The sequence below is a fragment of the Vombatus ursinus genome, unplaced genomic scaffold, assembly GCF_900497805.2.
Source record: "Vombatus ursinus unplaced genomic scaffold, bare-nosed wombat genome assembly UNPS02014838.1, whole genome shotgun sequence".
In the NCBI taxonomy this organism is placed as follows: Eukaryota; Metazoa; Chordata; class Mammalia; order Diprotodontia; family Vombatidae; genus Vombatus; species Vombatus ursinus.
In genome coordinates this window covers 2,005,660-2,033,010 of record NW_020954616.1, presented here as the reverse complement: position 1 = coordinate 2,033,010, position 27,351 = coordinate 2,005,660, and the positions used below count along the sequence as shown (strand labels likewise).

Genomic DNA, 27,351 nt, shown 5'->3' with positions numbered 1-27,351 from the left:
TTCTTTGTTTGTTTGTATCCCCAGCACTTGGCAAAGTGCCTGCTACATAGTAGGTGCTTATTGCATGTTTACTGAATTGAATCAAATTTGTTTTTGATCTATTCATTGCTCACTTTGTAATTACTCATTCCCTACTTAGCTTTAGACCATTTTCTTGTATTAATTAGCATTTTATTTCATTTTGATTTGAAAAAGATACTTAACATTTCTTTTTTATATCTATTTGTAGTTTCTCTGTGTCTTAATGTAAGTCTACCTTCAAAATGTAGATTGTAAGGCTTAGAAATTTGTATTCTTTGCCCAATAGACTGTTAACAATTTCCTTTTTTTATCTTTCTCAAGTCAATTCAACAAGCATTTATTATTAAAGGCCTACCATAATCCAGGCACTGAGCTAAGTGCTGGGGATACAAAGAATTGAAAAAAAAATTGTCCCTGCTTTCAAAGACCTTACAATCTAGTGGGAGAGACAGAATACAAATTATTGTATATTTTTGTAAACAAGATAGATACAGGGAAAGTTAAAGATAATCTCAAATGGAAGGCATTAAGATTAAAGAGGATTGGGTAAAACTACTTGTAGAAGGGGGCCTTTTTGTCACTTTTTAATTTTAAACTGAAAAATGAAATAAAAGAAAAGAGAAACCAACTTAAATACTAAAGTCAAAATAATACTAAATCAGAAAAAAAAATTGTCATGTGTGCAGGAAAATGTGAGAGAGGATTCAAAATATACAGCAGTAAATTTCCAGTTTAAGAAAGCCTATATAATAATTACTACAATTGTGTTGAAAGCTATCCATCTTTTTTTTCCTTCCTTTTAAGTTTTCTTTTGTTTTCAGCTGTTCATTTTTTACTTTCTTTTTTCCCCCTGTTCTTTCCCTCCCCCAGAAGACTACACTTAAATGTACACACACACACACACACACACACACACACACACACACACACACACATTCTGGATCTCCTATTCTAGTTAGTTGACTTTCTTTACATAATCTTGTGGGTTTTTTTGGATTGTTTTTATTTTTTAAAAAAGTTTTTCTTCAGTCTCTCTCTAATTTGATTTTTTTTTGGTGAGGAATTTGTGGTTAAGTGACTTGCCCAGGGTCATCCAGCTAGTAAGTATTATGTGTCTGAGGCAAGATGTGAACTCAGGTCCTCCTGAGTCCAGGGCCAGTGCTCTATCCAATGCACCAACTAGCTACCCCTCTCATTTGATTTTTAAAATTTTTTAAAGTTCTTCAGTGAATTATTTTTGGACAGGTGACCATTTGATGTTACACTTTGGCGTAGAAGAGGGTTTCTTTGCTTCAATATCCTCCTCTGAAGATGAACCCTGGTCTTCTCTATTTCCATAGTAATTTTCAAACGTTGAATTCTTTGTTCTTTGCCTGCTCATTTTTAAACTTGTGGCAGCTTATTTTTTTTTTGCAATCACTTTTAGCCCTGAGGTATGAGGAATGATGCTTCTGGCTTCAAATTCTCCTTCACTTCTCACCTCTGGCCTGGAATTGAAAGGAAGACCTCCAGTAAGTGCCCATAGCCAGTGGTGCCCCTACTCCACTGCTTCCACACTCACTGGGTGTGTGCTGGTTCCTTCTTGCCCAAAGTCACATCTCTGCAGCATGGCTGGGTCTGGCATTCCTTGTCAGCATAGGTTTCCTTAATCTTCCCAGACTCAGATGTCCAACTTCCTTCACTGTCCTAGGGGTAAAAGTTCCTGTGGCTAGGACTGAGGAGATCTCCTAACCCAGCTAACCCTAGGACTTACCACTTTTTGTTTAAGTGGAACTAGCTTACAGGTGTTTATTCTTCACAGGACCAAAACTTATCCTGGGATTTTTCTTCAGATCTCTGTTTCAGAAAGATCATTGTTCTACCCCTACTCTTATTTATTTTTATCATTTATATTAACCTTGAAGTATTATTTTATCTCATTTGTGGGGAAAATCTGGAGATCTTGGAATTTTCTGACCTACCCTGACATCTTCTCAGAATCTTCTTCAGAAGGTGGGATTTTTAATGTGATTTGAATGAAGCTAGGGAAGCCAGGAGGCAGAAATTAGAAAGGAGAGAGAGCTCCAGGCATGGAAGACAACCAGTGACAATCCCAGAGTTGGAAAGAGTATATCATGGCAAGGGGTGTATCAACAGCAAGGAGTCTACTGTCACTGGATCAAAGAGTACATGGGAAGGAGTAAAATGTAAGAAGAATGGAAAGGTAGGAAGGCACAAGGTTGTGAATAGTTTTAAATTTATCCAGTTCTCAGGAAGGAATATTAAAATCTCCCATAATTATGGTTATATCTTCCGGGGGGGGGGGTTGCAATTTATTTTCTATTAGTAATTTAGATGTTAAAACATATGTTATACATAAATTTAATAATGATAATGTGGCTATAGTATTTTAAGCATAATATAGTTACTCTAGCTATTTCTCTTGAACACACAGATTTTTTTATTCTATTTTATACTTATTTCTATCTTCTTACAATATCATTGCATCCTTTTAAAAAAACAATCTGATATATAAATTTTATTTAGCTATTTAACTTAATTTTCATTATCTTTAGTTTTTAAAATGAGCATATTTGTAAACATCAAATTGTGGGGTTTTACTATCTTATACACTCTATTATCTTTTATTGGGTAGTTTAATCCATTTACATTTAAGGTTCTAATTTTTAGATTTACATTCTCCTTTATTTATCTTCTGAATTGATTTCTTTTTTATATTTTAATTTAATTCTCTTTTTCCTGTGATTAATTTGTTTTGCACTAAATTGATCTCAGCCTTTACCTACACATTTTCTCAAGGTAGAGAGGATTTATGTATCCTCTCTTTTGTATATTCTATTTCAAATTACTTCATTTTACTTGAATTGTTAATCTTATTTTCCTTTATTCTCTTCCCACCAACAATACTACTTTGCTTTTTCTCTATTTTAATGTTAATGATGGTGTGATTAACTGTCCCACTCCAACCTCTTAACTTGAGTGACATTCATTGGTGATGATTCTTTCCAGGAATATTCATTTATTTTGAGTATCTTGCTATTTCTATCCCCAATCTAAACTATTGCAAAATATATTCTCCCAATCATGGGCCATATACTTACGTGTTCCTTCTTTATTTTCTCTCTGTCCCTCACACAAGATGAATATGGAGGCACAAGGAACTCATTGAATAATTTATTTTAAAATATATATAAGGAAGATGAAAGGAATAATAAGTAACAGATAATGAATGAAGAGGATGGCATGAGTCTATAAAAATAAAGTTAAATGCGTTAAAGCTCAGAATGAGTTCAAGCTGCAGGAGACTTAAGGATAATCAAAAGATTGTTTTTAGCCATATTGCAGTGAGTAATCACTGTGAGTAAATCATTTGCTCAAATATCACTGAAACCAAGGCATAGGGGAAGGATTCTGAAATAATGTGCTTTTCCACCTCAGTTGTAGTAAAGAGAACCAGCATTTGGCTTTGAACCTCTTAAAGCAGCCCTGCCAAGACCCAGATACTATAGTATATTTTCACAGGCCATGCTCAACTCAGCCTGGGAGATGTATATACTCAGTCTGTAAAGACTGCATTCTGCAAGTTTTTATTTGACCCAAGGTACCTGATTGTCTATTAAGGGAATCAGCAAAGCAATAGAAACATCAAAGCCAGGACCATGCATCAACACTTTTAATCTCAAATGGTATAATAATTCAAGATAGTTCATCTTATTTTGTCTTGTTCACATTCTCTGGGGAAAGTGGGAATCAAACCCAAAGATGGGGAGCAATAGACATGGAGCCATACTTCTGAAATTCCAGCTTCCTCCAGTTTAGAACATTGCCCCAAAAACATTTGACCTTTATCAACTTGGGTGGAAGCACATAATCCCACATATGTACATTTCCAATCTCCCCAACAAAGGACTGATTTATATCAAACCCACCCCCATATGTATCCTGGTCTTGCCCCAGAATGATCTTGGGATTGTCACTCAAGGCGTATCCTACTTTCATAACCTTCCTCACCAGGGGTTTCCCATTCATCCATATCTCAGCAACTCCTGTGGCTGATTCCCAAGTAGCACAGATATCCACTGGGGTCAGAGGTGACTCAGTCACTTGGAAAGTAACCTCTTCTCCCCCAACTGTCAAACTGTACTGTCCAACTCTATCCCTGAAGAGGAGGATTTCATTTGCCGAAGCTCGAGTGGCATAAGAGAACACAGAATAGCCACGGGACAGTTCTGAGTAGGTCCACAGGCACACAGTGAAGCTCTGCAGCTTTTTGTTCAGCAGTGGGGTCAGAGTCACATAGGAATTAGCTGTTGGTTTCGGGAAGAGAAGTGCCTTACCCCGGAAATCTGTGGATGAAGAATAATGTGAAGAAAGAGTTAGCCTATGTTTTCCTCCATGTTGCTCTCCACAAGGATAGGAGTGTTGGATTCAGAACAATAGAACATAAACTCCTTGAGGGCAGGGACTTTTTTTTTAATCATTGTAGTTGTATTATCTAGGACATTGATTTGAATAGTGCTCAGTAAATGTTTAATCAATTCAGCCAAATGGAAATTAGGCTAGGATACACACACACATATGTATTTCAGAGGAAAAAACTGCCTTAAAGAGAAGTTAATTGACTTGTCCAGGATTTCATAACTAGAAACTGTCTGAGGCAGAATTTGAACTCAGATGATAAGAGATTGATCTCTTTAAGAGTGATTGAATCAAAAAGTTGGGGCAGGCTTCTGGGACAAGTCTGAGTTTTCACCTCAGTTGCAGCAAATGAGATGAGAATTTTGACTGTGACTACATACATATATATATATATATATATATATATATATATATATGAATATATGTATGTGTGTGTATGCATGTTCATTTATACATTCATATATACATACATATATACACACATATACATACAGATACAGACATACACATACATAGACATATACATATACTTACATATATATACATATATATATATATATGAAATGTTAGGTTAATGGCTATTAGGCAAGGAAGAAATAATAATCTAACTCTTGGGCTGAGTAATGAACAAAAGGTCCCAGGTTACTGTGAATGTGATACTGTGGTTTACTTTACCCATGAATCTATTCTTTACTATTTTCACAACTTATGGCATGCTACTTACCTCCACCTCCACCTACAATATAATTCCACCCAAGATGAGGAATAACACAATACTGTAGGTTCCCCAAATCACAGTAATAGAAGAAAAAAGTCAGTAGTTATTGGAGCTGTCCTGGGGTAAAGAGAGGTAGAGTGAGGTGGGAGCCTAGAAAGGTCCTACTGCCAGGCTATGATTGAGGAACCAGATAAAGCCAACTACTTCCTTGTTGATCAAGGTGGCCCACAGAAGGATCTCCTTGGACCCAGGAATAGAAACTAAGTGGGACTAGAAAGGCAATGCTGATGATCTGCATAGCCAGAAAGAGATAGTTTGGAGGCAAGCACATTTGGAATTGGGTCAATCAACAAACATTCATTAAGTGCCTACTGTGTTCTAGGTACTCTGCTAAATGCTGGGGATACAAAGAAAGGCAAAATAAATAAATCTCTGCATTCAAGAAGTCTAATGAGGAAGCAACATGAAAGCAATTAAGCACAAATAAAATATATATGGGATAAAATGAAGATAAGCAACAGATGATACTAAGTGACAGAGGTAAATTGGATGACTATATAGAATCATTATCCAGAAATGAGTAGTCACTCAGTAAGGCTACTTTCCAAACCTGGTCCCTCCTTGACCTGTCCTTCTAACACATAGCTTGTATTCGACATTCACACTTATAGTAAATTAACATTAATTACACTCAGCATCTGTCCAGAGAATCTTGTTTTTGTGAAAATTTTACTTCTTGGGGAAAAGAAAGAAGGAAAAGGACAAGATTATGTTCTAGAGCTTGTAGCTAGCCTAATAAAAAGCCCCAGATCTTCAGCAACTGACAGCAGAAGAGCCAATGAAGACAGAGAGGGAGTCCCTTGTGAGATCATAGAGGGAAGAATAGAAGAGGGGCATTAAAGCTCTTTCATGGGAAGATGTGACTGGGACAGGGTGCTAAAAAGACAGTCAGGAGCCAATCACTTGCCCTCTGGAGAACTACAGAACTCTATAGAACTATAGTGTACCTTCATACATCAAGTAGAAGTTGAATTAGATAAGGCCCTTCTAAAACTAGGTGGCATAGGGGATACAATGCTGGATCTGGAATAAAAAACACTCATCTTCTTGAGTTTAAATTTGGCATCAAATACTTACTAGCTGTGTGACCCTGGATAAGTCACTTAACCTTGTTTGTCTCAGGTTCCTCATCTGTGAAATAAGCTGGTGAAGGAAATGGCAAACCACTCTAGTATGCTTACCAAGAAAACCCAAAATTAGGTCACAAAGAGTCAGAAATAATGGAAAACAAGTGAACAGCAAACTCAGATTTAATGATGTTATGATAATTCCCTCTGGTAAAGGCCCTAAATCACTTCTCTTTCTGCCAAGATTGGCAACATCAAGCCTTCCAGTGTTTGGGGCAGCTTTCTGTTTCTCTTGCCTGGTGTCTTTCTGTTGTCATGCTCATCAACACCCCACCCCCATCTCGTGTCTGTCTTAGCCCCTTTCCTTGACCAACTAAGGAGCCCCAAACCCAGTAAGCTCATTTCTACCTCTCTTGGCCATAGATCCTGAGAAGGTGATGAGGAGCAGGGTCCACAGTAGCTGGATCTCCATTTCTTCTTCGTGAGGCTTCCAAGGACAGTAACTGGTCTAAAATCAGAGGTGGTAGACAAGTCAATTGAATCATCTCTGGGCTTTGGTTTCTTCATGGGCAAATTGAATTGAATGAACTACTGCCATTGTCTTATTTGATCTTCAAAAGACCCCACAAGTATGGCAGGTCTTAAACTCAGGTCTTTCCTGACACTTTTTTTTTGCTCTTTCAAATTAGCTATGCTACCACTGTAAATTACCTTCCAGTGCAAAATTGGAATGACTGGAATGATAAAATTAACAGACATGGCACCAGTAGAGAACAGGTAAGTGTTGATCTTTAATTCAGAGACAGGAGAGAAAAACTTGGATTGTAGTAAATACTGATGGCTACATGAAGGAGACAGCATTTGAGATGGGTATCAGAGAAGGAGTCAGATTTTAATAGGTGAAGACTAGGGAAAGGAGTTTTTAGGTCTGAGGGAACATTATGAGCAAAGATGGAAGCAGGAATGAGATTGGAATGTGCAGGGGACACTGATAGGGTTGATTTAATTAGAACAAATAGAGGTTGGAGAGCAAATAAGGTTGTATGCATAAGGCAGGGCCAGATTGAAGAGGCCTTGGAGAGTCAAGCTGAGGGCTTTGAAATTCTGTAGAAGGAAATCATGGGCTATTGTATGTTCTTAATCCAGAGAAATTTATGGTAAAAATATTTTAAGAATATTTGTTTGGCAGCTGATATAGGATGATTTGGAGTGGGGAAGTGATGGAGGCAGTAAAACCATTTAACCAGCTGTTCCAGTAATCAGTTTGTGAGGTGATGAAGGATTTAGGGAGTATCACTGAGAATAGAGGGGAGTAGAAAATCTGAGAGATGTTTCTAAGAAGAAATGATTGCTTTATGAAAGATCAGATATACAGGGGTGGGTGTGATAAATGATCGATTAGACCTTTATTTTATTCCGATCAGTATTATTCACTTTTATATCTTTCTATAGGGGTAGTGATTATAAAATCTGAATATTTGGCTCAAGATCTGTGACCTGCGCATTGTTATTCCACCTGCTTAATCATAGGAAGCTAACTAGAGGATTCCACCATTGTTTTTCCTTGGTATGGTGACCAAGCCCAGCATGATAGAGTGATTCAATAACATGGAAAGTCCCTCAGCTATTTTTGTTCTCCCTCAGTCTCTTATCATTCCACTATTGCCCAACATCTGGAGATGGCCTTGAGCATTTGTCCAATAAGTGACTTTGTTTGCCAGCCTGTGGCCTTCCTTTCCATCAGTCTATCAGCCCACATAGATGTTTTGACACCTATTTTTTAGCCCAGCCCATGGGTCTGCTCCTCAGCTCAGTAGGACTGCCTGAAAGGTCAAGACAGGTCAGTTATGGTCTGCCCATCAACTCATTTGTCAGCTAATGGGAATCTGTATATTGTGTTGACCCTCCTGGAGGGTCAAGGGCAAGGTCTACCAAACAATAAGATTCTGTACTTTTAGTTTACTTCATTTTTATTGTCTGCATATCAAGCACTATAAAACTAAGGCTCTGGAGGAGGGAGGCTTCTCAGATTGTGAGGAAGACCTGAAATCCACTTCATTAGAGAAAGCCATGTACCCTTTAATAAAGTGCTATTGACTCAGGGTTCTGCCTCAGTTTTTTTTATTGTAAGTTGGACAATTTTGGATCCCACATCATGGTGGCTCAATGGGACAGTGATGTGTCTCTCCCCATTCCATAGACACACATACCTCTTTAGGCCAGCCCCTGCAAAGGACCCAAAAAGGAAGTACAAATCCAGAAGGATTTTTTCCAATGGCTCTCCCATGGAAACTGATTCTGAGAGGTTGGACTCCCCTCATTGTCCACACCTCAATTCTCTGAGCCTGAAGTAAGTCTTTTGAAGATGCATAAGCCTCCATTAATTTACCTCCTAAAATTCTTTCCCTTAAAGAAAGTTCCCAATTAGGCTAAGAGGGACTTATAGGTAAGTCTCTTATTATAGGGACTTAGAGCTAAGAGGTTTAATAAGTTCTGGAGGACTTGAATGATTTATAAAAATATATGGCCACAATTTTAACTTTTAAAGCATAAACTAATGTGTTTTTCCTCTGTTTTTCTTACTTACATTTTGTTAAATAGGCAAAACTAGAGAGATTCAATCAGCAGTGAAAGAGCCAGTTCCTCATTATTAGCCAGATAGCTAGCAGCTAGCAGAACTTCTTTTATCAAAGTCAAAAACAAGGTTTTTGTTTTTTCCCCTTTAAATCCTTTTAACAAGGAGTAATTAAATCATTTTTGTCATTCTTAGAGCAATCTCTCAAATTGACTGAGGGGGGACTTCAGCAGTGGCTCATAGTGGGGGAGGAACACATCTTGAAGACTCCAACACTCATCCTTGGATGAGTGGGGCTTGGCAGAGTGATTCCTCACTCCAATCTTCTGACATCACCTTGAAGGAGTAATAATTCAGATTAGACTCAATAGAGTTTCTCCTTAGGGGAGAGATTCCCCACTCAATGGCAAACTGTCAAGGCACGTAATTACCCTGGAAATAATCCCCTCTCTTCTGACCAGAGAAGAAGGTTCATTTAAACTTTACAGATATCAGGAAAGAAGACTCCCTTTCAGTTAGTAAATAAGACTTCTGAGGATAGAAAGTCATCATCTGGTCTTTGGCCTTGTGACCCTGCTTTAGTTTATAGAAAAAGCTGGAGTAACTTTGTTTAATATTCACTCATAAAGATCTTATGGTCTCAGTTGATCAGTCTTAGGACCCTAGAGGTTAAGGCCCTCAATTAAAATTGGAAGAATTGGAGAACTTGCCAAAACAGGTCACTGAATATTTGAGTGCCTGTATAGGAAAGAACTCCCAGGAGAATGATCTCAGATGGTTTATAAATGGTTTTATAGATGTCTTAAGTGAAGAACTTCTCAGAAAGTAATAAAAACCTGTACCTTGGAAATCTAGTCCAATTCTCTAAGGAGAAGTTCCTGAGAGAATTCCTACTACTCAGTGAGGATGCCCACATGTGAGATGGGGTCAGGAATAAGCATTCAAATAGGATTCCCATTGAGCAAGTCTTTCATACCCTGGGACAAGGATGGACTCCCTCCAGCATGGGGTGACCAAGGACAGAGCTATCAAATTGTGTAAGATCTGGTTCAAGAATACAAAAGATTCAGGGGATTGTTTTGGCCAAGTATGGAACTAATGATTAATCCACCCTTAGCAAGTTATGGAATTTTATTGAACAATCTCACAAAACCAATTTGGAACAAATGAACTACTGATATTGCTAAATTCTTCATCTTCACAATATTTGATACTTTTCCATTTTACTCAGTCTCAGGTTTTCTTTCTGTGAATATAATTTGGAAAAAAGTCTAGAGGAATGGGACTTTTCTTTAATGGAAACTACAGAGGAAGGTTTTGCTAAAGTGCACCTATTTCTGTATGGATTTTAAAATTAGACTTTTTTTTGGCAAAAAATTTCAAAGAAAAAACCAAATTCCATAAAGAAGAGATTAAGGACTGGAGAAAATTTGTAACACTAGAAAGCAGACCAGCTTGGAAGCTGTAACTTCTCTTTTTCACATTGGAGAAACTAAGGTGAATTAGGGGACATATCCACTGCTCTTTAAATGGCTCATTTGTGTAAGTGTCTGTTTTGTCTGTGCTATGCTATCTGTGCTTTGTGCTAACTCATAGCCAACAGGTGTTTTACCTAGTTCTTTTCTTTTGGTGTGATCAACCAAAAGAAACAGTCTATAGAAGTAAACTTTCAAAAACTCTCAAAAAGAAGACAAATTTCTCTTTCTTTTCTCTGTTCCCAACTCTGACCATGTTGGAGATTGCTGGGATGAAAGACAAATACAAAATTAAATTTGAAACAAAGGAACAAAAACTGATTGAAAACAAAATTTGTGAAAAAAAGGAATAATTACTTTCTTTCATTTCTAAAATTATAATTTAGATGTTTTATGAAATATTTTGATGAGCCTTTGGGGCATCAGCAATGTAAAATCTGGTGAAACAAAAAATTCGCAGATCAGTTACTACAGAAAAGGGGAACTTTAAAATGACTTCCTAGGTCATTAGAGCCTTATATTAACAGTGACAAATTTTCCTCTGTCCTAAAGGAAATGAAGCAGATGCAAATCACAAGAGGAGACTCTACCATTGAGTTACTAGTAGTCTTACCTTTGACATGAGTGACTATTTGGACCTACTGTAGTGGTTTAACTATTAGGAATGTGGAGAATCTCATAGTTCCATGATGATAATGATGGTAGTTCAACTTCTCATTTTTAAGAGAAACTTTTTAACACAATTTTAACCATGAAAACACTCAAATATACAAAATAAGGAATAAATGTCATCTGAAATCTATAGCATTTTACAAAGGAAAACAACAGGAACTAACAGAAAACTAAAAACAAATGTCTTTATCTCAAATTGGAGGCAGTGTATATCCTTGATTTAAAGCCATAGTTTGAATTTTAAGAACTGCTTAATCATGAAATTTGTTCATGAGAGATTCAGGGAAATAGAAATTCAGAGAAGCATTTAAGAAAACGGTACAGGAGAAATCAAAGTCCTGTGAGTTTAAAAATTCCATAACTCAAAATTTATATACAAACTAAGTATATATAGTATATACTATATATACTAAGCCCTATAAGCCCTAAGCAATTTTAGTTAGTTAGCCAATTTTAAGTCTGAAGTTTCAGAGTATCAATCTGTGAAATTAGTTTTAATTTTAGTGTAGAATAAAGGTATAGTTAAAAATTGTATTTAAAATTGGGATGCTTATTACAAGAATGTATTTTTATTTTTAGAAAGTAGATAAAGGGAAATTTAGACCATCTTAAGAAAAGAATAAAAGTGGTTAGAAGGGAGTTCATTTACCTTTCTGTTGTTCACTGCTTTTAAACAACCAACCTGAGGACACCAACTAAATCCTGATTGGGACTCCCAGACTGAAGGTGAATCCCAAAGTGCACCTAGAAAAGGAAAAACTTGTTTTGAGATGAGGAAGCAACTGAAGGTAAGTGAAATTTTATAATACTACTGTAGTTCAAATCAATTGTTTAGGTAAATTAAAACACAGTAAAACTTGTGTTGAACTCAATGGACAAGAAAATAAGTTCAATATGGCATTTTGGTAGAACTACAATTAGTAAGATATAATAAATTAGGGTAGGAAAGCAGAAGATATGCACTTAGCCTTTCAGTGTAATAAAAGCAGATACTCTAAATCAAGAAATTATTATGATAAAAATCAAAGGATACTTCTAATTGTTGACCATTTGACAGTGAGATAAATTTAATTACAAATCATAAAAACAATAATCTACTTTACTATCAGTTAATGAAATTGATATAATGGTTTGTTTAAACATCAAGAATTTGCATAAATATATTAGTGTATGTCAGTCAAAAGTACTGTTGTTTAATTTACTAATTAAAACCCTATGACACTCACAATTACACTCCAACAGTTTGTAGCATAACCATCACTTTTCACCATGAGCTGATTTTGAAGAATTAAAGCAGAAGCTAAATGATAACAGTCAACTCTAAAATTTTTAATCTTGGCAGTTACTAACCCTTGTGAAAGCTGAGATTTAAAAGTGACTACAATTTGTAATTATTAACATTTTCATGGAAGTGAGGTCAAAGTTAAACTAGTGAAGTAAGGATTTTTGTTAATTTGAACCATAAGGAAATTAAAGTAGATAGTAATAATAAGTTGTTGTAAAAAGGCTAGCAATATCTGTGACATTCCTATGTCAATAGCCAGTCATTGTCAAGTGAACTCCTTTGTGAAATCACTTGATGAATGTTTTTTCCAACATTAAAGAAGTTATCTTTGAGGAGATAGATGACTTCTTCTCTGATGTCATCAATGAAGAGCTAGGTGGGACCTTGTAAACTTTGCAGTTGTTCTCAGTAAATTGAACTTGAGTGTATTTGATTATTAGACTTTGAAGATATTGGAAAGAACTACACATTTATAAGTCTTTAAGAACCAAAAAGGGTGGAAATATTGCAATTAATTGGGTTTGTGTAATAAAAACTTAGATTGAAGCATAAAGCAAAATTCAATGGAGTAATGATTAAGTCTGTACAACTGGGAAATGAAGATTAAGCAAGTAGAAAAAGCTAAGAGAAATATTGGCTAAGTAAATGAGAAAAGTTCAGTTTTGAAGGGTTTTATAAATTGAAAGAAAAGATTACAGTTTAGCAGTTAACAGTATAACCAAGTATGGATGAGAGAAGAATGGATAGAAAGTTTCAGGAAAGTTGGAGTCTATTTTCATTGACCCAGTGTGAATGCAGGATTTGAAAGTACAGGGTTTGGCTTTGAAAAATGAGATCTGATTCCACTGGAATGATTAAAAAAAAACAGACAAAAAACAAAAAAAGAGGATTTGATGCATTTTTAAAGCAATGCATCTTCTGACAGTGGTCAAGTAGAAAATTTGACAAATGCATATTAATTAACTGATTAATATAGAAAGAATTATTTCTTCATTCTGGTTTAAGCAGTTATGATAAAGAATTAGTAATTTAAAGGAATTGATTTGACTCTTCGGATGGTCCAAAGAAATATAGAGGCAGTAATGGGTGCTAGGAAGGTCACCATGGATTTTTAATATAAGGCAGTTGAGAAATAACTAAAATAACTGCCACTAGTAATAGTAACTTAAAATTTCAATGGGCTGAAATTTTTAATTTTAAAGCTACATTGTAATTGTAGTATATTAGAAGTTTTAAGTAGTCTTTGTATGTAAATGGGAATAATAAATATTTCCACAAGAGTTGTTGGGAAAAGCACATGATTGTGAAGTGCTCAGCTTTATGGGAAAATATCAGGGGTTCCCCAATTGGTAAGTGGTCAAAGGATATGAACAGCCAGTTTTCCAATGAAGAAATCAAAACAATTTATAGCTCATATGAAAAATGTTCTGAATCAATATTGATTAGAGAAATGCAAATGCAAATAATATGTCATTTTACATGTACTAGATTGGTTAAAATGATTGAAGGGGAAACAGACAAATGTTAGAGAGGATATGGAAAAGTTGGAACATAATTCATTGTTGGTAGAATTGTGAACTGATCCAATCATTTTGGAGAGCAATCTGGAATTATGCCCAAAAAGTTGTTAAATAATCTATTTCCTTTTACTCAGCAATAACATTACTAGGTCTACTTTCAAAGATGATTAGGGCAAAAGGAAAATAACCTACACATTCTAAAATATTTTTAGAAGCTCTCCTTGTGGTGACAAAGAACTGGAAATTATAGAGCAGCCCATCAAGTGGGGAATGGCAGAATAAGTTGTGATATATAATTGTCATTGGAATACTACTGTGTTGTAAGAAATGATCAGCTCAATGATCTTAGAAAAACATTGAAAAACTTACACAAAATAACAAAGAGCAAAATGAGCAGAACCAAGAGAACATTGTATATAGTAATAGCAATATTGTTTTAAGAGTGACTTTGAGCAAATAAATTATTTGAATTATTATAAATACATACATACATACATATATATGTGTATATGTGTATATATATATATATATATATATATATATTTGTGTCAAATGGTAACCATCTCTGGAATAACAGGTTGTACATAGTAGATTTGTAGTTTCACATGCAATCATCTTTTTAATATACTGTATTATGGAAATGCTTGTTTTATTCCATAAATTAAAAAATGAAATAAATGTATATATTTTTAAAATGAAAGGCAAAAATATTAACATGGGTGATAAGATAAATGACTTCCTATGAATTAATGGATTTGAAATGCATTTGATTAAAATAAAATCACCTAGTATATTTTGTTTTAATAAATTAGAAAATAATAATAACTCACCGTTGGGAGAAGAGAATGGCAGAGTTCTCTTTCAAGTTATTTGATTGTAAATTATGAGGTTTATATAGCCCTGCTGACAGAGTATTGTGAAACTCCACAGTACTGCAGTTTGAGGAACTAGGACCTCTCCCAGTCAGAATGGAGAAATATACAGGATAAGATGATTTGGAGGATCAAGAAATTGTTATCTTGAATCCAACTATTTACTGTGTGTGAACTTGTGTTACTATATATGGATATAATTCCTAATACTTGCTAAGACAATAGCATCCTGTACCCTACAATGACACTGACCTGAAGAAGTGGAAACAGCAGTACAAGGTTAAACATGTCTCTTAGGTCTGATCAACTGAGGGAGATAAGTCCCTCCTCCCCAGAGCTTTTATGACTTGGTATACTTTTTAGTTCATAAGGAGAGTCATTGTGGCACACAAGGAGTCAGTAGTTGATTCAATTAAGCAAGGGTAGGTTACTCCAGGGAACAACCCAGTTGTAACTTGTATAACTGCCACATGTCCAATTTGTGTAGTCTTTAATTAGCTTACATTTCAAGTAATAGCGGCTGGTGTGCATCTGTAACTTTGTACCACTTCTTGAGCAATTACAAAGAAAAGTCCTTAGCTTTTTTACACAGAAAGGCAGTCTTTGACCACAGTTGAACTATTTTTTAGTTCTAAAGCCACAATTCCCTCTAATTCCATAGTTTTGGCCAGTGAAACCTGTGCACAGGTATAAGTAACTTGCCTACATGAATTCTGATGCAGTGGAGGATTTCATTTCACTGTATTCTAGAGATAGCATTATGCTCATCCTATGGTTTTATCTGAGGAGCAAAGGGGGAATGATGGTTGTTAATAGATGAAGTTTTAGATAAATCGTTGAGGCTAATATATGAGAAAAATAGTACTAATTTAGCCCCCTCATTTTATAACAACCAATATTAATCACTTTGATATCATTTCATAGGGGTAGTGATTGTAAGTTCTGTATATTAGGCTCTAGAGTTATGAAATGCAAATTTTAAGTTCAGTTACTTAGTCATAGGAAACTAGTTAGAAAGCCTCCACCCTGACCAGGCCCAGTGTGGTTGAAGAATTTTATGCTATAAGCAAGTATAAGTACTGTAAACAAATTAAGAGAACATGAAATAATTTATTTGTTAAATGGGCAAGAGATGACTTTATTACCAAAGAAGATATAAAAAACATTACAAAATGTAAAATAAGTAATTGTGATTATATTAAAAGGTATTTGGGAGGGTGGCTAGGCAGTTGGGTTAAGTGATTTGCCCAAGGTCACACAGCTAGTAAGTGTTATATGTCTGAGGCCGGATTTGAACTCAGGTGCTCCTGAATTCAGGGCCAGTGCTCTATCCATTGCACCACCTAGCTGCCCCTTTAATTAAAAGTTTTTGTACAAAGAAAACCAATGCAACCAAAATTATAAGGAATGCAGAAAACTGGGGGTAGGGTGAGATTTACAACAAGTATCTCTGATAAAGGCCTTATTTCTCAAATGTATGCAGAACTGAGTAAAATTTATAAAAATATAATTGATAAATGGTCAAAGGATATGAACAGGCAGTTTTCAAAGAAATCAAAGCTATCCATAGTCATATAAAAATGCTCTAAATCACTATTATTCAGAGAAAAAGAAAATAAAGCAACTATGAGGTGGGACTTCACAACTATCTGAGTGGCTAATATAACAGAAAAACAAAATGTTGGATGTTGAAGGGGATGTGGCAAACTGGGAAACTAATGCAATGTTGGTGGAGTTGTGAACTGATGCTCAAATGATCCTCATATCATTGTACATGATCATTGTAGATCTAGATCTTCAAATCTAGAATTCCACATGTGGCCTTGAGGCCAAAGGTTCCTTACCCTTGCCTTTGGTCATCATCCCAAATTGCTCTGCAGAATCATTGGATCAGTTCACAACTCCACCAGCAATGCATTAATGTTCCAATTTTCCCACGTCTTCTCCAACATTTATCACTTTCCTCTTTTGTCATGTTAGCCAACCTCATACATGTGATGTGGTACCTCAAAGTTGTTTTAATTTGCATTTCTCTAATCAATAGTAATTTATTGCATTTTTTCATATGACTACAGATAGCTTTGATTTCTTTGTCTGAAAACTGCCTGTTCGTATCCTTTGACCATTTATCAATTGGGGAATGACTTCTTTCTTATAAATTTGACTTAGTTCTCTATATATTTTTAAAATGAAGCCTTTAACAGAGACACTGGTTTTTAAAAACCTTTCCTACTTTTCTGATTCCCTCCTAATCTTGGTTGCATTGGCTTTGTTTGTGAGAAACTTTTCAATTTAATGTAACCAAAATTATCCATTTTGTATTTCATAATGTTCTCTATCTCTTGTTTGGTCATAAATTCTTGTGTTTTCCATAATTCTGCCAGGTAAATTGTTCTTTGCTCTCTCAATTTGCTTAAAGTATCTGCCTTTGTTTCTAGATCACATACCCATTTTGACTTTATGTTGGTATATGGGGTAAGATTTTGGTCTATGCTTAGTTTCTGCCATTCTGTTTCCCAGTTTCTCCAGCAGTTTTTGTCAAATAGTGAGTTCTTATCCCAAAATTCAGGTCTTTGGGTTTATCAAACAGTAGATTACTATAGTTACTGACTACTTTGTCTCATGTACCTAACCTATTCCACTGATCCCCCACTCTACTTCTTAGCTAGTACCAAGTAGTTTTGATGATTGTTGCTTTATAATACAATTTAAGGCCACCTTCCCTAGCATTTCTTTTCATTAGTTCTCTTGGTATTCTAGACCTTTTCTTCTTCCAAATGAATATTGTTATTTTTTCTAGCTCTATGAAATAATGTTTTGGTAGTTTGATTGGTATGGTGCTGAATAAGTAAATTAATTTAGGTAGAATTGCCATTTTTATTATATTAGCTCGGCCTACCCATGAGCAACTGATGTTTTTCCAATTATTTAGTTCTGACTTTATTTGTTTGAAAAGTGTTTTGTAATTGTGTTCATATAGTTTTCAGATTTGTTTTGGCAGGTAGAGTTCTAAATATTTTATAACATTTACAGTAAACTTTAAATGGCATTTCTCTTTCTGTCTCTCGCTCTTGGGCTTCATTGGTAATGTATAGAAATGCCGATTATTTATGAGGGTTTATTCTATATCCTGCAACTTTGCTAAAGTTGTTTATTATTTCAAGTAGTTTTTTTTATTTGATTCTCTAGGATTCTCTAAACATATCATCATATCATCTGCAAAGAGTGATAGCCTTGTTTCTTCTTTATTTATTCTAATACCTTCAATTTCTTTTTCTTCTCTTACTGCTAAAGCTAACTTTTCTAGTACCATATTGAACAACAGTGGTCATAATGAACATCCTTGTTTCACCTCTGATCTTATTGGAAATGCTATTAGCTTATCCCCATTACAAATGATGCTTGCTGAAGGTTTTAGGTAGACACTTCTTATTATTTTAAGGAAGACTCCATTTATTCCTATGTTCTCTGATGCTTTTAATAGGAACAGATGTTGTATTTTGTCAAAAGGTTTTTCTGCATCTATTGAAATAATCATGTGATTTCTTTTAGTTTTGTTATTGATATAATCAATTATGCTGATAGTTTTCCTAATACTGAACCAGTCCTGCATTCCTGATATAAATCCTGCCTGGTCATAGTGTGTTATTCTCGTGATAACCTGCAGTAATCTATTTGCTAATATTTTATTTAAAATTTTTGCATCTATATTCATTAAGGAAATTGGTCTATAATTTTCTTTCTCTGTTTTAACTCTTCCTGGTTTAGATATCAGCATGATATTTGTATCATAAAGAGAATTTGGTAAAACTCTTTCTTCACCTGTTTTCCCAAATATTCTATATAATATTGAAATTAATCATTCCATAAATATTTAATAGAATTTGCTTGTAATTCCATCTGGCCCTGGAGATTTTTTCCTAGGGAGTTCATTGATAACTTGTTTAATTTCTTTCTTTCTGAAATGGAGTTATTTAAGTATTTTACTTCCTCTTCTGTTAACCTGGGCAATTTATATTTTTGTAAATATTCATCCATTTCACTAAGATTGTCAAATTTAGTGACATACATTTGGACAAAATATTTCTTAATTATTGTTTTAATTTCCTCTTCATTGGTGGTGAATTCACCCTTTTCATTTTTTGCTGGTAATTTAGTTTTCTTCTCTTTTTTTTAAATTAAATTATCCAAAAATTTGTCTGTTTTGTTGTTTGTTTGTTTTTTCATAAAACCAGCTCTTAGTTTTATTTATTAGTTCAATAGTTTTTTTAATTTCAATTTTCTTAATTTCTCCTTTGGTTTTCAGTATTTCTAATTTGGTATTTAATTGGAGATTTTTAATTTGTCCTTTTTTCTAGGTTTTTTAGTTTCATGTCCAATTCTTTGATCTCCTATTTCTCTATTTTATTCATGTTAACATTTAGAGATATAAAACAATCACTAAGAACTTATTTTGCTGCATTCCTTAAGTTTTGGTATGTTGTCTCATTATTGTCATTCTCTTGAATGAAGGTATCAATTGTTTTGATGATTTCTTGTATGGTGTATTCATAGATTATTTAGTTTTCAATCAATTTTTAGTCTATCTTTCCATGGCCCTTTAGTACATATACTTTTTATTGCATCATGATCTGAAAAAGATGCATTTAATATTTCTGCCTTTCTGCATGGAATGTGAGGGTTTTTTGCCTTATTATATGGTCAATTTTTGTGTAAGTGCCATGTACTGCCAAGAAAAAAGTACATTCCTTTCTATCCCCATTCAGTTTTCTCCAGAGTTCTACTATATCTAACTTTTCTAAAATTCTATTTGCCTCCTTAACTTCTTTCTTGTTTATTTTGTAATTAGATTTATCTAGTTCAGAGAGGAGGAGGTTGAGGTCCCCCATTATTATAGTTTTGCTGTGTATTTCTTCCTGTAACTCCCTGAACCTCTCATCTAAGAATTCAGATGCCATACCACTTGATGCATATATGTTTAGTAGTGATATTACTTCATTGTTTATGGTGCCTTTTATTTTATTTTATTTCAATGTTTTGGCTAGGCAGTTGGAGTTAAGTGACTTGTCCAGGGTCACACAGCTAGTAAGTATCAAGTGTCTGAGGCCAGATTTGAACTCAAGTCTTCCTGACTCCAGGACTGGGGCTCTATTCACTGCATCACCTAGCTACCCCTTTTATGGTGCCTTTTAGCAGGATGTAGTTCCCTTCCTTATCTCTTTTACTAAGATCCATTTTTTCTTTTGCTTTGTCTGAGATCAGGATTACTATCTCTTTTTTTTTTACTTCAGCTGAAGCATAATATATTCTACTCCAGTCTTTTACCTTTACTCTATGTGTATCCCTCTCTTTCAAATGTATTCCTTGTAACATATTGTAGGATTATGTTTTTTTTTTCCATTCTGCTGTCCATTTTTGTTTTATGGGAGAGCTCATCCCATTCATGTTCACAGTTATGATTACTATCTGTGGCTTTCTCTCCATTCTATCCCCCTTTCCCATTTATGGTTTTCTTTCTCCTTTCTCCCATTCCCTCCTCACTAGAATTTTGCTTTTGACTACACCCTCCCTTAATCTGCCCTCACTTCTATCAACCTCCTCCCTTTTCTTTCTCTTTTCTTTTACTACTTCTTCTGTCCCTTCTATCCTCTTTCCCTTTTCTTTCCCTCCTCCCCTCCTACTGCCTATATGGCAAGTTAAATTTCTATACCTAACTGAATATGTTATTCCCTCCTTGAGTCAAATCTGATGAGAGTGAAGTTCAAACAATGCTCATCTCCCTCCTTTCTTTCCCTCTACTGTAATATGTTTTTGTGCCTCTTCATGTGATGTAATTTACCCTTTTATGTTTCCTCCTTTCCTCTTCTCTCATTACTGTTCCTTTTCACCTCTTTATTAAGTTTTTTATCATCACATCAAAGTCAACTTAAACCCCTCTGTCTATAAGATACAGTTCTCAAGAGTTATAAATATCATCTTCCCATGAAGGGATGTAAACAGTTTACCCTCATTGAATAGCATGTTTGTTTGTTTGTTTGTTTTCCCTTTCCTATTTCCTTTTTATGTCTCTCTTGAGTCTTGTATTTGAAGATCAAATTTTCCATTGAGTTTTGGTCTTTTCATCAGGAAAGTCTGGAAGTTGCCCATTTCATTTAATGTCCATCTCCTCCTTCTGAAAGATTATGCTCAATTTTGCTGAGTAGTTAATTCTTGGTTGTAATCCAAGCTCATTTGCCTTATGGAATATCATATTCTAAACCCTCTGGTCTTTTAAAGTAGAAGCTGCAAGGTCCTGCTTAATCCTGACTGTGGTTCCACAATATTTGAATTGTTGTTGTTGTTGTTTTTCTCTGGCTGTTTGCAGGATTTTCTCCCTGACCTGATAATTCTGGAATTTGGCTATAACAATTCTTGGTGTTTTCAATTTGGGATCTCTTTTAGGAGGTGATTGGTGTATTCTTTTAATGATCAATTTACCCTCTGATTCTAGGGCCTCAGGGCAGTTTTCCTTGACAATCTCCTGAAAGATGCTATCCAAGTCTAATATAGTCAATTTTGATGATAGATGTGAATGGTCATTCAATCTTGTGCCAGTTTGAAGTGTGTTATGCGTCAAAGGTTGTCTTGACCACTAGAAGTTCTCATTGCCAGGTATCATAGTTGCATCTATTTCCCAAACTTTGTTTCCCTCAAATAGTGGGCTCAAGGTCTTGATAGGCTAGCCTGTGGGTCTTTCTATGAGAATAAAGCCCAAATTACTGCTTCAGAATAAACAATTTTAAATACCAGAAACTTGAATTTAACAGTTCAAGGTCAACAACAGCCTGGGGATCAAAATAGACAACATGGCAAATGAAAAGAGACTGCTTGTACTATATCTGGCCTACCTTTGCCCTACAACCCTGCTGTATGTACAGTAAACTAACAACCCTATTGTATGTGCAGTGAATTTGTTACTGCAAGAGGTAGTCAGAGGTCTCTATCAATAACAAGACACCAGATTCTTACTGTCTTTTATGTTTAATACTTCTTTTGTGAGCAGAACTAAATTGCCTAGCCTATTCTTGATTCATATTGTACATTGAAAACCTTTTTACTTCCTCTTTTTGGGGAAACTGTGAACATTAGCAGTTACCTAACAAATAAGTAAATTTTTCCCTAGGATGCCATGGAGTTGGTTCAATGAACCAAAGAGTATGAGAAAAAAGGAGCTAAATCCCTCTCATTAGAGTCCAGGCTCACCCACATACAACTGTATGCCTGGGCCCAGAGCAGAGGGTATCTCTAGGGGAAAGGGGAGTTATATATACCCCACTCCTTATAGGGCCAGCAGCAACTCTTCATTGTTAGATTTATGTAGATAGTTATTATCTCTCCTGAAATATTGTAAACTCCTTGAGGGGAAGGGAATTTTGTATTTTTGTGTACCTAGTTTGTTGCACAGTATCTGGTATATAATAAACCACTGGTAATCAATAAGAATTAAGTATATATTATGCATCAGGCACTATGTTTAGCACTGGGGACAGAAAGGAAACAGGGTAAATTACAGGGACTCTCTGGGCCAATCCTTTTTTTTAATTTTGAAAAAAAATCAGGCAGTGCTACCCATAGTTAAATGTGCTATGAAGGATTTAGTGGTAACCCTCTTCTTTAGTTCATGTTGTGACAATTAAGCAATAGCTGGCTAGCAGAATGCTACAGAGGCCTTTAACAAATCTGTCAATTGGACTTTCAGGGTCTGGTAATTTTTGATGAACCTCTTCAGGTAGGTTCATAAACCTCAGAAATCATTGCAGGCTGTTTATCATATTGGGAGCCTCATCTCAACTCTAATAGGACTATTTCCACTTTAAAGGAATTTAATCTGACTTTCTGCAAACCCAAGAGAAATTCAATTTCCTCTCTGATGAACTGATATTTCTCTAATCAGGTAAAAGCAATATTCCCAAAGATGGGTCAGAATTGCATGTACTGAGATAGTATGGTTTTTGATACTTTTTGAGTAGATTAAAGGCAAGTAGGACAATTTGGCTAGAACATAGAGTATGTGAAAATGGTAATGTACAATAGCCTATAAACTTACAGGGAAAAAGTCTGTTAAATATCCAAGCAGAATGCTCGACCCTAGCAGTAATAGGAAGGCACTGGAATTTATCAACTACAGGAGTGATATGATCAGACCTGTGTTTTAATAATATCGATTTGGCAGGTGTGTGGAAGATGGAATGGAGAGGGAACAATGGGAAACAGAGAGATCAATTGAGAAATTATTGCAATAATTTAAGTGAGAAGTGATGAGAACCTGAACTAGGATAGAGACTATAAGAATATTCACAAAGGGATGGATGTAAGAGAAGTTGTGGAGGTAGGATCAATAGGACTTGGCAACTTATTAGAAATGGGGAGATGAGAAAGAATGAACACTTGAAGATGACTCTTAGATTGTGAACCTGGCTGACTGAAAGGATGATAGAAAGCCCCCCAAAATAAGAAATTTTGGAGAAGGGATAAGATTTTGAGGGGAAAAATTAGTTTCATTTGAGAAATGCTTTTCCCCCCAAAAACAGAGTAGATTACACATTCCACAGAGGTATATTTTAGAGAAAAGAGTGGCCCACTTCAATAACCTAGGACCTTATCTATGAGGAAAAGTGGGTGCTAGTTTCTTTAAAAGAAACAAAATCCTTCTCATTAAAGGCAAAGTTTGTCTATGTCCAACTTTATGCCTGAGCCCAGAGTAGACAATTTATTTAGGGGGAAAGGGAGCAGAATAATATCCCATTGCCTGTAAGGCCAGCAACAACTCTTCAATATTAGATTTATATGGGTACTTGTCTCTCCTGATTATATGGAAACTCCTTGAGGGGAAAGACTATTTCATTTTGGGTTTTGTGTATGGAGTTTATAGCACAGTGTCTGGCACATAGTAAGCAAGTAAGTCAGTCAACAAGAATTAATTATTATGTGATGATATTTAAAGCCTGGAATTCCTGGTAAGGTATGGGTATTCAAATAATTGCAGTGCCTAGATGGCAGAGGTAAATGGGCATATGAACCACTTTTTGATGTTGGTATACAAGACTTCTCACAAGGTTCAGGGTTCAGGCCCTGAGAACAAAGTTTTGATTCCTAGGAATGGGAATGTCTGGAATTAGAATAATTATGCAACATGTGGATGGTGCTGCAGGTGCTAAGAGCAGCTAGATAGTTAAGTGGATAGAGTTCTGGGCCTGCAGTCAGGAAGATCTGAGTTCAAATACAACCTTAGACACTTAGTAACTGTGTGACCCTGGGTAAGTCATTTAATCTCTGTTTGCCTTAATTCATTGGAGAAGAAAATAACAAACCACTCCAGTATTGTTGCCAAGAAAATTCCATGGGCAGTCCATGGGGATCACAAACAGTTGGACTGAAAAACTAAGCAACAGGTTGTTATTGCTAAAATAACTCATTCATTTGTCCTTTCTTCAATCTTTCAACCTTGCCTAATGCTTCTTCTGACAGAGAAGCCATTGTTGAGATTCATTTGCAGATGTGATATGCCAATATTCTCAGCAAAATGTCAGATTAAGACTTTGTTTGTTTTGCTATATTTTAACCCTTGGAAACAGCTCTCATTTCTGGAACTCTCTAAGGTTTACTATGCATCTTTTTAGCCACAATTTTTTGTGGCTAAAAGTTTTTTTGTGGCTAAGTTGGTAGGGCAAATAATATCACTTGTGTTACAAATGAGAGAATAGATGCCCAAAGAACTTGAATTGCTTTTCCATGATCAGGTAATAAACATCAGAGCTGAGATATAAACCCACGTCCCTTAATTCAACAGCCATTACTCTTTCCTTTTTATCCTGCTATCATCCTTTCCTGCTTTTCATAGGGTGAGGTGCCTGTGATTGGGGAAAAGCCCTCATGGACTTTACCTCAAAGGACTCTCTCCTAAAGCCAGAGCTCTGCTCCAGTTGACCAGCTTCCATATTTTCTGAATTTTGTTTCCTTTCTAAGGTGGAGGGGAGCAAAGGATATGAAAAATAATGCCTCTGAAGTTGCTTTTCTTCTAGAGATCTTTATTAATGTTGTAAGAGCATTAGTCCCTCAGAAAGATTATCATTTAATAAGAGAGATGAGAGATCTATGATTATATACATTAAGATACCATCCAGATAAATCTGAAAATATAGAGAAAACTCACTACAGCCTATCACAGCAAGTTATCATAGGACCACAGATTTAAAACTGAAAGAAGGCCAGAGATTTTTTAATCCAATGCCTTCATTTTACAGATGATGAAACTGAGGACCAGGGAGCCAGGGTGATTTGCCCAACATCTCATGGGTAGTAAGAGTCAAGGGCAGGATTTGAACATGTATCATTTTGATGCCAGTGCAGGGACCCTTTCCATAGTATCATATTACCTCACTGCATAAATGCTTTGTATAAGTTGGAGAATTGGAATTATGAACAGTATTAGTCTGAAAAAGTAGAGAACTGAGGCCACTTTTAAAGGAGGAATGGGCCATGACTTGGTGAAAAGATCGCTATCTGGTAGCCTAAGGGTAGGGAACGAACTAGGTGATGTGTTGCTCCATGGAAGGAGTAGATGAAAGTTGATCAGAGAATGATGGATAGTTTTGTGTGACTCAAGCAGAGAGTAAAGTCTGAATTATAATGAGAGATGAAGGCAGCTTGTTAAGCATGTATATAACCTTAGGCAAGTCACCCTACCTTTCTGAACCTTTGTTTTCTCATTTGAAAAAGAAGGTATTGGACTAGATAACTTCTAATGCCATTTCTAGCTCTAAAATGATACCTTCTGAATTTGAAAAAAAGGCAATGGGAGAAGCAAAAGCTATAGACTGGCAAAAAGGCTTTTTCCAAGGAAAAATCCAAGTTATGGTCGCATCTATAACCATGAGGAAGGGATGGGGCCAGGAAAAATTTGACAAACTTTACATTCACTGTCTTATCCTTCCATTTTTAAGACAAAAACACATTGTATGTCCATTATCCTTTCTTCACAGAATGCATTTCCCAATGCACCTCCTTTTTCCTGAGACTACAATTCCAAATAAGGTTCACTTAGAGTTCTAATAACTATATTCATTCCCCAGCACAATTTTACAAAATTCTATATAACTATAAATTTCTTCCTGGTTGTGCTGTTAATGTTTTGACATAGGTGTTCTGTTTCCCCAATTATACAAGGAGCAGCTTGGTACTCTCTCTATTTCTGTTAGTACAAAGTTCTCTGCGTAATGGGTGCTCTTTTTATTATACAACTCACTGACTAAATCTATATTTCTTATTTTTCAAGCCCAATGAAGAAAGATAACTATTCAGAGGTGAGTGAGTTTATTTTTCAAGGGTTCTCCAGCTTTCAGGAGCACCAAATTACACTTTTCCTGGTGTTCCTTGCTCTGTACCTTAACCTTTGCAAGCAATGCCATTCTTGTGACCATCATCAGCATGGACCATCACCTCCATGTTCCAATGTACTTCTTCCTAAGTATGCTTTCCATTTCTGAGACCTTGTATACATTGGTAATTGTCCCAGGAATGCTGACTAGTCTCATTGTTCTGAACCAGCCCATCTCTTTAGCAGGTTGTGCTACTCAAATGCTTTTCTTTATCAACTCAGCTATCAACAATTGCTTCCTGCTCACAGCAATGGGATATGATCGTTATGTGGTCATTTGCAACCGTCTTTACTACATAGTAATCTTGGACGAGATGTTGTATACCAAGCTAATATGTAGTACATGTGGTATTGGTCTGACTGTTGCAACAGTTCAGATTGCATCTCTGTTCAAGCTGTCCTTCTGTGAAGCAAAAATACCCTATTATTTCTGTGATATCCTCCCAGTAATGAAACTTTCCTGTGTTGACACCTCTATCCACAATATCATCAATTTTATTGTTTGTTCACTAGCGATTGTGATGCCCATGAGTTGGTGCCCATGGTTCTTCTCTTATATTCTCATCATCTCCACCATCCTAAAGATTGCATTTGCTGAGGGGCATCAGAAGGCCTTTGCTACATGTGCTTCTCATATCACTGTGGTCATTGTCCGTTGCGCATGTGCTTCTATTGCCTACCTCAAACCCTAGTCACAAAACAGCAGGGACCAGTATCAAATGACCTCAGTGACTTTTCTCTCCACTGCAGAACCCTGTTGGATACACTCTGAGGAATAAGGAGGTCAAAGATGCCCTGCACCAGACTGTGGGAAAGAAATCCCTATCCTAAGATTTCTTTGAGTTTGGCATAAGGTCAAAAGACAGTCTACTTGCTACAAGCTAGAGAATATCTTTTCTGACTGGCCCACTGCACTACAGCATGAACTTAAGCCATGTCAATAGTGGGGCAAGACCAATAATGGCTACTACCTGAGAATAATGATTCTGAAAAGGTGTAGTAGAAAGAAGAGAAGACTAGGAGTCAGAGAACATGAGTCTGAATCTTGGATTAAATATTTACTTGCTCTGTGATTATGGACAAGTCATTTAGCATCTAAACATCAATTCCCTAATAGATAAAATGGAGTAATAATGCTTGCATTGTTTACCTTATCGGGTTGTTATGATGAAAGCATTTTGTAAACATTAAAGTGATATAATTGATTTCTTCTTATTATCAATAATAATAATAATAATAACAACAACAATA

At 35.6% G+C, this 27,351-nt stretch overlaps 2 protein-coding genes across 2 annotated transcripts in view; one reads left to right on the top strand and one right to left on the bottom strand.

Moving 5' to 3' along the window:
- LOC114026397 (olfactory receptor 10J1-like) overlaps positions 1 to 27,351 on the top strand; it is a 267,452-nt gene that overhangs the window by 22,086 nt on the left and 218,015 nt on the right. The window contains 3 exon segments of the mRNA XM_027840088.1: positions 11,695 to 11,795; positions 25,999 to 26,106; positions 26,108 to 26,497. Coding sequence (XP_027695889.1) covers positions 26,003 to 26,106; positions 26,108 to 26,497 — 494 coding nt within the window. The 5' untranslated portion in view covers positions 11,695 to 11,795; positions 25,999 to 26,002.
- Positions 1,579 to 11,691, bottom strand: LOC114026398 (C-reactive protein-like). The gene is made up of 4 exons (XM_027840089.1): positions 11,657 to 11,691; positions 6,694 to 6,793; positions 3,778 to 4,367; positions 1,579 to 1,707 (listed from the first exon to the last, which is right to left on the bottom strand). The coding sequence occupies exons 2-4, from the start codon at positions 6,755 to 6,757 to the stop codon at positions 1,579 to 1,581; spliced, it is 783 nt and encodes a 260-aa protein (XP_027695890.1). The 5' UTR covers positions 6,758 to 6,793; positions 11,657 to 11,691.